Source organism: Physeter macrocephalus, chromosome 19, assembly GCF_002837175.3.
Source record: "Physeter macrocephalus isolate SW-GA chromosome 19, ASM283717v5, whole genome shotgun sequence".
NCBI lineage: Eukaryota > Metazoa > Chordata > Mammalia > Artiodactyla > Physeteridae > Physeter > Physeter macrocephalus.
This window is the reverse complement of record NC_041232.1, coordinates 7,415,464-7,425,972: the sequence shown is the minus strand read 5'-3', so window position 1 is coordinate 7,425,972 and position 10,509 is coordinate 7,415,464. Positions and strand designations below refer to the sequence as shown.

The 10,509-nt window shown below is 46.1% G+C and overlaps 1 protein-coding gene across 1 annotated transcript in view; it reads left to right on the top strand.

The window, feature by feature from the left end:
- The first annotated feature begins 5,497 nt into the window (after window positions 1-5,497).
- SEZ6L (seizure related 6 homolog like) overlaps window positions 5,498-10,509 on the top strand; it is an 86,606-nt gene continuing 81,594 nt past the window's right edge. The window contains exon 1 of the mRNA XM_007101929.2: window positions 5,498-5,534. Within this exon, the coding sequence (XP_007101991.1) occupies window positions 5,498-5,534 (37 nt within the window). The remainder of the gene's footprint in view (window positions 5,535-10,509) is intronic.

Sequence of the window (10,509 nt, the reverse complement as noted above, 5' to 3'; positions counted from 1 at the left end):
TCATTCGCGGGGGAAGATGGATGCACCGCCCAGCCTTCGCTCTGATGAGACGCAACTGGACATAAAAGAACGTTCAACGCTTTCTGAACCCAACATGAATTACAAAGGAGGCCCATTTGTGGGGGGAAGCCAGCTCAAAGAGGACAATTATCGGATAATTACTCTTGCAGCCGAAACACTGAAAGAGTCTTTTCTTGCCTGTACAAACTTGTCCTTCTAACACCTGCTCCAAGTCCCCTGCAGCCCCCTGGGTTTCTGCAGCAGACTCAGGGGGGTCGGGGTGTCCCTGGGCTTCTGCTGCAGACTGGGGGGTGGGTTCAGAGTGTCTGCTCACAGATGCAGTTGGTGTGCTCTTTGGGGTGATACGTCCATCACACCAAGATCTCCCCTCCATCTGTATGATTATGGCATATTGGGCTGTACCAGGGAAACGAAGAGACAAATTCACGAGGTGGGTTTCTATTTGCCCTCCCACTGCTAAAGCCAACCGTGTGATTGATGGGAATGGGCTGCCTTCCTGCTCTCTGTACCGTGATGAGATTATCTTCTGTAATTAGAAGGTGTAGGTATGTATGTTCATCTAGAACAGCTCTCCAGCCTCGAAACCTTAGCCCAAAGCATCTTTGTTGACTAAGGATTTCCCTTTATGGTAGCCAGCAGTGTTAACTGCCTGCTGGTCTGTAATCCCTCACTTAAAGAGGTGGACTTGATCTAAGACCGCAAGTCTTGTTCTCCACAGTGCTGCAGGCATAACCATGATTCATTAAATAGCTATTGATGATGGGCCTCCTATGTGTCAGGCTCATGGTCATGGAATACGTTCTAGGGTGACAGTGATGAATAGGGCAGGTGTGATTGCTGTCCTTGGGAAACTTACTTCTAGTAAGGAAGAATGGGAAAGATGCCAGCCAAGTATGATAGTGTGATTTATGTTGTGGCTTATCTTTTTGGTAGGAGTTAAGTTGAGAAAATCCAGGAGTATCTTTTTGGTAGTGTTAGGAGTTAAGGGAAGGACAGAAAATCCAGGAGAGACTACCGGGCACTAGAAGGGGGTGGTTTAGAAAGATGCCTCTGGCCGCTGTGAGTAGAATGGGCTGGAATTATGAAGCAAAGTCCGGAAGAGAAGCAGGGTTTTCATAACCATGTTGTGGGAATAATAGGATAGCTAAAAATATCTTTTTAAGGTACAACTTGCTCTCTTTGCATCTTTCATGGTGGCCCTCAGGTTCTCTGTTGCCTTGTAAAAATGAAAAGCTGAGCTCATCTAACTCCCCACTGGACTGTGTGGAATGGAGCCCTGGACGTTTCCCATGCTCTGTCTGCAACTACTCAGTGCTCCCGGAAATAATCTCCTTAGATGATTTTTTTTCAGAGTAATGAATGTCTGAGCCTGGTGGAGAGGGTGGCTAGATGATCTGGGTAATGCCTATCCCATATTGAGGGATTTTCCTTCCTCTCCTCTGCTGGGGGTCCTGAGCCTTTCCTGTGCCCCCATGATGGAGGTGTTGAACCATGGACGGTCAGTCAATGATCCTAGCCTCCTCCCTTTTTTTCCTGGCACTCATTCCCCTGTCAGTTAACTCATCTCCAGGTGGAGGGAGGACGTGGAATAGAAATCTGTCCATTTCAGTCCTGAAGAGAAAATTGGTTGAAAAGGAGGGAAGTTACTAAAAAACCCAACAGGTTAACAAGGAAATCAAAAGGGAAATTTAAAAATGCCTTGAGACAAATGACAATGAAAACACAACCATACAAAATCTGTAGGATGTGGTAAAAGCAGTTATTAGAGGGAATTTCATAGCGATACAGGCCTACCTCAAAAAACAAGAAAAATCTCAAATGAAACAGTCTAACCTACCACCTAAAAGACCTGGAAAAAGAAGAACGAACAAAACCTAAAGTCAGCAGAAGGAAGGAAATAATAAAGATCAGAGAGGGAATAAATAAAACAGAGATCAAGAAAAGGAAGGGAGTTAGAACAATGGACCTATGAGAGGCTGAGAACTGGACCAGAGTAGCTTTTACCACAATGAGGCCAGGGCACTCGGCCTTCGTTAGTAATGTCTACACCCTGCTCCCCACCACCCAGGCACGGCCACATTCAGAATTCTAGAATTTCTGGATTTGAAGGGATCTTCATTATCTCCTAAGCTCTTGCTAAGTGTTACAAAGCACCCTTTCTCTTCTTCACCCACTACATTCATTGGACATCTAGCATGTGCAGAGCTTTGCAAGAAATCCAAAGATGCATTGCCTATCCCAGCTTCCCTTTTTTCTCCCCCCTCCCCATCCTCCTCACTCTTCCCTCTCTACCGCCTTCCTTCCTTGATGAATTCAATAAATTCTTTTTCGATTTCTTCTCCATGGAAGACACTATGGTAGTTGGTGGGGGATATAATAGTAAGTAAAATAAATAAAGTTTATATACTTTTACTGTGCACTCAGCACTGCATTTAGCTTTTCAGGAAGATACAGGGAAGACCAAACCCAACACAGAGGACAACAGTGTAGGGGGGTCTTGTGGTTCCCAGAGAGCTTCTGAATGTCACAGTTACTCTACACTTGGGACACACGTATTCATGAGAGGTGACATTGCATGAGTGTGGACCGTCTCGTGGGAGACAGTGAACATGAGAACAAGTCACCAAGACTAATTCAGATTGTGAGAAGCACTCTGAAAGGAATGATACAGAAAGTGAAAAAGGGGATTTTGGAGAAGGAGAGCTGAGACCTGGATGACCAGAGGAAGCCAGCCAAGCAAAGATATCAAAGAGAGTTCCAGACTGCGGGAACAGCATGTGCAAAGGCCCTGAGGTACAGAATGAATTTGGAAGTTTTAAGGGGAAAAAAAAGTGCATGGGGTCATACGGTAGTTTGAGGGGAAGCATGGTAAGAGTTGATATTGGCCGGGGCGTGGGGGTGGTCCAAGGCTAGACCCAAAAGGCTTTGAAGCCCACTGAAAGGAGTTTTGATCTTATTCTCAGTGTTATGGGCAGCCACTGATGGGTTCTAACCGAAGAGATCCTGTGACCTGATTTACATCTTAGAAGTACTACCCATCCACTCCAGATGATTTGATCATTTCCAAGGACTCCTCTGGTACAAATCCTGATTGGGGATCGATTTTGGAGGTGTGGTGGGAAATCTGCAGTGGCTGACAGTCTACCTGTACATGAGGATTCCCATCTGTCTTGCCCAAAGTAGAGGACCACCATGGGTCCCTTGATATAACTGCAAAGTCAAGACTTCCTTGAAGAGCGTGAAGTGCTAGGTGAAGTTCAGGTGACTTGTGTTTAACCTAAGTGTTATTAGTAAGCAAGTCAGCGAGGCCCATGCGAAGTTTCTCCTGAGTCTCTGGGCTCTAATTAGTCAGTGCAGAGGGTGAGGATGGTCGTCAGTCCCCTCAGTGGTCCTCTTCGCTGATTTTAACCAAGTGGGAGAAACAGACCCAAGGAGCCAGACGGGACCAGCTTGATTACTGAGGAAGCTGGGCTGCAGACCATAGATGGACACCTACACCCTGTCCTCCCCAAGTGACTTTGATTCAGTGTACCCAGGCCCAAGGAGAGAAGTCTGGAAAAGAGGGGGGACAGAGGGGGAGCCCCACTGCTCGCTTTTTGGTCCAGTGCTGTTGCCCTGGAAACGGGATGCCGTGGATATCAGATATCCCAAGTACCTCCCTCCCTAACACCTCCAATCAGATGATCCCTCCTCTCTCAGGAGAAGTGAGGGAGAGATGGAGAAGTGGCGACCACTCCCTGCTGGAGCGATGCACAGTTTCCCCACCCCCTGTGGAAATGTGAGAGCCGCCTGAAACCCTGAGGAAGGTTGGGGTTTCTTCTCTGCCCTCCTCTGACACTGGGGTGGCAAACCTCAGGGAGTTAAGTACTATTACTGATTCGTATTGCTATAAAAATAGCACACACACGGCAAATTAATCAAATTATTAAAAAATGATGCACAGTAAAAAGTGGTTGCCTCTCCCCCTGCAAGCCTCAGTCCTGCTCTGCTAAGGCAATTCCCATTACTTTGCTCAAATGTATTCCTTTCACTCCCATGAGAGCTGTTATACCCACTACGCTACCTTGATTTTTTTCACCTCACACTGAATTGTGTTGGCACATAGCTCTGCTGTTCTTTATGTTATTTTTAAATTAGTTACATAGTTGTTGAATAGGTAGTATTTTATTGATCAGACGCACACAGCTATATATGTATATATACATATACACACACATAGATACATATATATGTATTGAAGTAAAGGTATGTAGTGAAAATTCTCCTTCCCACCATTATTCACCATCCTATTTCCAGTGTCCCACCTCCCCTATAACCATCATGATTAGTTTCTTGCGTCTCCTTTCAGAGTTTCTTTATGCACATATAAGCAAATGCCAACATATCTAGCTTTATTTTCTTTCCCCATTTCTACGCAAAAAGCAACAAACTCTGTGTACTGTTCTGCACTTTGCGTCTTAACCTAACACAAACCATGGCCATCTCTCCTCTTTGGTCCACAGATAGCTTCGCCATCCTTTTCTTGCAGCTGCACAGCATTCTGTCTGGATGTTCCGTAATTGATTTAACCTTATTGATGGATACTTCGTTTGTCTCTAAGTCGTTTGCTACTACAGAGAGTGCTGCATTGCTTAACCTTGTATGTATGTCATTTCGCACGTGGGCAGACATCTCTCTGCAGGATAAATTCCCAGAAGTGGACTTGAGTCAAAGGGGAGATGTAATTCTGAACATTCTTGCCAGGTTACTCGCCGTGTAATTCACCAGTGACTTCATCTCAACCGTTTGAACCCTGCGTGTATTCCATCTTGTGTTTCTACAGTCATTTAGCTAGCCCCCTATAGATGGGCAGGCAAATTGTTTCCAGATTTTTGCTAATAGAAATAATACTTGGTACTGTGAACACTTTGTACCGTCCCACTGGCTGTCATGACCATAACTGTTCTTCTGTTTGGGGACCTGACCAAGCAGCCCATCTACCTAGAAATCTACAGCTGTTTAGATGGAACTTCTTTTGCTACCAAGCCACTGCATCCACGCTCTCTTGCTAGCGCTCATGTGCCACAAATCCCCGGCCTGATCTGTACACAAAGTCTGGCTACAGTGGGGGTGGGCTTCCTGGGTGCTCTGGAGTAAAAGTGTGGTGAGGCAGGTGAAAGGTCAGGACCAGCCTTGGGCACAGCTGCAGCAACAACTGGAGAAAGCGAGAGAGCACCTCGGAATCACCTGGGGTGGGGGGTGCATTCTAGAAACCCACCATGCCTGGATCCAGCTGCCCCAGATTCCAACTTAGATGGTCAAGTTAACAGTCGCCAGAAGTTAAGCATAGACAGAGCTGGAGGGCAGCAGCACTCTTGTGTAGAGTAGGTGTCAGGGGAAATAAACAAGTTTAGGTTATTCTGGAAGGTGTTTTTTCAGCATCAGTCAAAATGTTAAATATGTAAATCTTTTGGCTGAGCAATACAACTTCTGGGACATGTTCCTGAAGAATTACCTGGACATGTTCACGAAAGGTATGTCTTTGTTGCAGTGTTATTTGAGAAGACAGGGTGGAGAATAACAACCTGAATATTAATCGATTAAGAGCCCGATTCAATAATGTATATGTTTATATTTTAATGTAGCCATTAAAAAAGCATGAAGTGGCCACATATGCGCTGACAAAAGGATAGCCATGATAGATTTTAAGTGAAAAAATAGTGGTGGGGGACTAGTGTAATGGAATACTACACAGCAGTGAAAAATGAATTGATCAAAACTACACTTACCAACATGGATGAATCTCACAAAATGTTGAACGAAAGGAAAGGAAAGGAAGGAGCAGGTTGCAGGAGGATATATACATAGATTTTTAAAACAGGCTGCACAATATATTGTTCAGAGATATTGACACATAATAAAGAAATGCACACAATAACTAATAATAGTAAAATATACACAATGCACATAATAAATGAGAATGCTCAAGGCCAAATTCAGGACGGTAGTTACTCCCAGGAGGTGGAGAAGAAGAAGGAGAGGATGGTAGGGAGGAACAAACAGAGATTGACTGTACTGGTTTGCCTTCTGTTTCTTAAGCTAAAGGTGTACACACACGGGTATTGTTGCCTTAGTCTTCACCTCTTTCTGAATGGCTGGAATATTTCAAAACGCACTTCTTAGTAAGTGCCAGAGCAATATATACCATGTCATAACTCTGTGAATATTTAGATTGACGGTGACAATAGTGCTTTATGAGGGCCGACAGCTGCTCTGTGAGCCGTGCTGTACACTCATGGTCTCATCTTACTCTCTGACAAGCCTAAGAGATAAGGCTGGTGTGATCCCACCTTACAGATGAGAACAGGGAGGCCCAGAGAAGGGAAGGGACTGTCCAGGGTCTCGTGGGCAGTGATTGGCAGGCTGAGCCTGGAACCCAAGCAGTTCTGACTCCAACCCCACACTCCTATGTGCTGTCACAGCTCCTAAGGTGAAAATGCTTTATTATTTTTATATCAATACATTTTATTTGGAGATTAAACAAGATCTTATTAACAGGGGTTCCCTTTGGAAGGCAGGACTGGTGGATGGGTCGGGGTGGTACAGGGCTGATACTTCTGATTTTACACCTTTCAGGTATTCTTGCATTTTTCAAATAAACTATTTTATGTGGAAAAGAGGAAAGGACACAGGAAACAAGGTCAGAATGTGTCTAATCCTACCCCAGTTTGCTCTGTGATCTTGGACAGGTCACTTCCTCTTTCTGAGGCTTGATTTTTATTTTCATCTATAAAATGGGAAAAACAAAATGCCAAGTTCACAGAATTGTTTGGAGGTTGGAATGAGATCACAACTGGGAAGGCACTTTGCAGAGTGTCAGTCACCATCTGAATGTCAGTATTGTTAGCCCGGGCACAGGTAGAGGGCTCTGACTGAGGCGCTAGATGAAACCCCATGGCCCCCGAAGCCCACCCCCGTCTCTGCCCTTTCTGTCCCAGAAAGTCTTCTCAAAGTCCAGAGGGTCCTTGTTCCCGCAGGGCTGAGTGAGCTGGGTCTGGCTGAAAGGAATGGGTCTTATTCATCAGCTCTGGCTGTTTGCTGTCCAAGGTGGACCTCTGGACGCTGGCACCTGTCGCCTGTGTCTGGCACATAGTAGGTGCTCGCCGAATGAATGAATGATCAAATGTGAGTGGGAGAAAGGAATACAGCCCTCACTTATGTCAGTGTCCTTATCTGTAAAATGGGGATTAGCCTAAGACCTTCTCCGCCCTAAAATTCAATGATTTAAGCAAAACAAAGCAGATCAACCCCAGGAATGGGAGGGAAGTCTGTTCAGTTCTGGGGACAGTACCAATGGTCATCAATTAGAGGGTCTTTTGCTCCCCCCGCCCCCACCCAAGGGACATTTGGCAACGTCTGGAGTCATTTCTGATTGTCACACGGGGGTGGGGGGAGGTTGCTACTGGCCTCTAGCGAGTGGAGACCAGGGCCTGCTGCCCAGCGTCCTGCAATGCACAGGACGGCCCCTTGCCCCACAGCAAAGAATTATCCAGCCCAGTTGTAGAAGGCGCGGAATGAACTGACATTCTTTGCTTCTGGTTTTGTCTGCTGTGCTTTGATGTGGTTTTTCAAGCCTCAGATAGCCTTGTGTTGTTATGGCTGCTAACATGCTGTGTGACCCTGGGCGACCCATTTTCCCTCTCTGGACCTCAAGTCCTTCCTCTGGGCGCTTTGTAACCAGGAACTCTGGGACACTTTCCATCTCTAAGAGGTGACGTTATGTTTTTGGTTTTGTCCCTATGGGGGCCAAGCAAACCCACCAGCGTGGGCTGAGCACGTCCTTATTGTGGAAGGTGAAGGTACAAGAAAGCACCACTGAACTAGGTATGAATATTGTTGATGAGAGCAGTGACTAACGTCTTTGTACTGCCATTTATCAAAAAGATATCCATTGATCCACCTGCCATTTCTACTTCCTAAAAGTAGTCACTTTGACTACTAATTCACGAGTCCAGCGAGAGAACAGTTATCATCATCCCCACCGGGAGACTGCGTCCCAGAGGGGTTCGATGACTAGTGAATGAAGCAATTCTGTGATTACAAATGTTTGTCTGCTTTCCCTCCTCCTCTCCATCACGAGGCAGCATTTCAGCCCTGCTCTTTTCATAAAATTTTTTTCACTTAAGAAAGTTTTGAATACTTCTTCTGCACATTTTAGAAAATGTCAAAAAGTAGAAGGAAGAAAACACATCACTGAAAGGCCCACCACCCAGAGGCAACCAGGATCACACTTGGGGGCCTTTCCTCCAAGTCAAAAAATGACTCTCTGATTGCGATTTGTTTGAGTTGGTTGTGTCTGGTCGTTTGCATCCACACCATAGAATTTTACTTCCTGCTGTTTTCACAGAACATTATAGCAGAAGCATCGTCCGGCTTCTGTTTGCTCCACTCCTCCTTCTATCCCTTCGTGCCTGTGTGATGTGCTATTGCTTAGAATCCAGGCTGTTCCTGGCCATTCTGCTGAGGGCATTTAAGATACAGATCTTCAGCTTCAGAGCTTCAGAACTTATGCTGTTTCTACTTCAGTGGGATGCTTCCCAGTCTAACCTACCATGTCCCCATCAACGTCAGAAAAAAGAGAGAGGGAGATGTGTTTCCCCCACAACCTGGGTAGCAGAACAAATGCTCGGTTGCCTTCAACGTTGCTCCGTTCCGTCTTGAGAGAGAAAAGCAGCATAAAGATGTAATTAAAGCTCTGTCTCTTCGGTTTGGTACCCGTATTGGGTTATCGCTGTGCGTCTGCCTTCCTAACTTCGTTTTTTTTTTTTAATCGAAGTATAGTTGATTTACAGTGTTGTGTTAATTCCTGCGGTACAGCAAAGCGATTCAGTTGTATTTTTCGTATTCTTTTTCCTGTTCTTTTCCGTTATGGTTTATCACAGGATATTGAATATGGTTCTCTGTGCTCTACAGTAGGACCTTGTTGTTATGCCTTCCTAACTTCTTGAATGCAGGGACCATGTCCTAGAGTGTTAACTCATGCTGAGGGTCAGCCAGCCAAGAGAGTCAGCACCCAGTGCTTTCACTCATCGGTTGATTGACAGCATTCCAGTGAGGCACTGAACACCCACGAGAAAGGGAGAACCAGCCAGACGTGACTACGATGATTGAAAGAGTTAAGCGCTATGGGAAAGGGGAGTTAATTTAACCAGGTGGTCACTGGGGCCCCAGGAAGAGCTGGCCTGTTTGAGCAAGTGAAGTCTCTGGACCTCTGAGGCCATGGAATCCAGTTTTGGCTAATTCCCACCGGGACGTGGTTTCACATGGCCCTCCTTTGGCCAGCGTCCCAGCTGAGAACAAAGGCCGGGTCTCGCGGGCTGCATGCCTTGCAGATCGCAGGATATACTCATCTGTCTTGAACATGGCCTTCAGTTTGGAGGCAGCCGACAAGACCCCGGCGTGTGTGAGCTCTGAAGAGGAAGAAGAGGCATCGGAGGCAGGGAGACGAATTTACATGGTGCATATCGCAACTCTTCTTGGGAGTCAGGGGTTCGGTGAGGAAGGGCTGACGCAGTCCAGTGGACCCGCTTCCTAAAATGCTTTCTAGCTGCTGAGCTTGGCACCAGTTCTTCCCTGGGGACCCCGAAGGTGGCAGCAGTGATTGGGGGTGGGGGCGCGGGGGAGGAAGTTGGCTACAGGGTCCTCTTTCTTGTATTTCCTTCTGCTTTTCTCGGCTGTGCTGGATTCTCAGTGGGCTCGGAGGAGATCAGATGCGATGAGTCTGGCAGAGGAGACCAGAGCCATCCGGTCGGGTTAAAATTCGTATTTTAACCAGGAACGTGTTGGGGTTGGGGGGGGGGGTGCCGTCTGGGGGGTTGAAAAGCGCTGTAGCCCACCCAGCAGAAGTGCAAACAGACCAAGGGTTTAGAGAGAGGGGTTTTGTGGGGAGAGGCCAATTCAAGCTGAGGAGAGGCTGCAGATGATCATACTCCATATTTCTTGAAGGCCAGCAGCGTGGTCTTTGCCATCCGGAAAACCAAGGTTTGAAACCCAGCTTTGCTGTGTGACCTTGGAAAGTTATTTAATATCCCAAAGCCTCCATTGGCCCATCCGTAAAATAGGAATAATGATTTCTAATTAATAAGGGTGAGAAAGATTAAAGTGAGGTAATGACTACAAAGCGTGTAGCACATGCCCTTGCACATATTCAGCACTCAAAAAAGTGATCAGAAATAAAATGTTATAAATATCACTCTTATTATAGCCAAGGCACGTTGATGTGCTTTCTGTCATTTGTAATCTTTTATCACCTTTGACACAAATTGTTTTCCAAGTATTTCTCTCTCTCACTCTCTCCTCCACTTCCTCTCTCTCCTCCAGCCCCTTGTGATCAAGGGGGCATTTTTGTGAAAAGACTGGCTGAAACTAACGTAGCCACAGGACCCAACAAAACTCACAGGCTAGTGTCAGGACTGAGGTTGTCACTTGGCCCTTTTTAGCAAGATTACC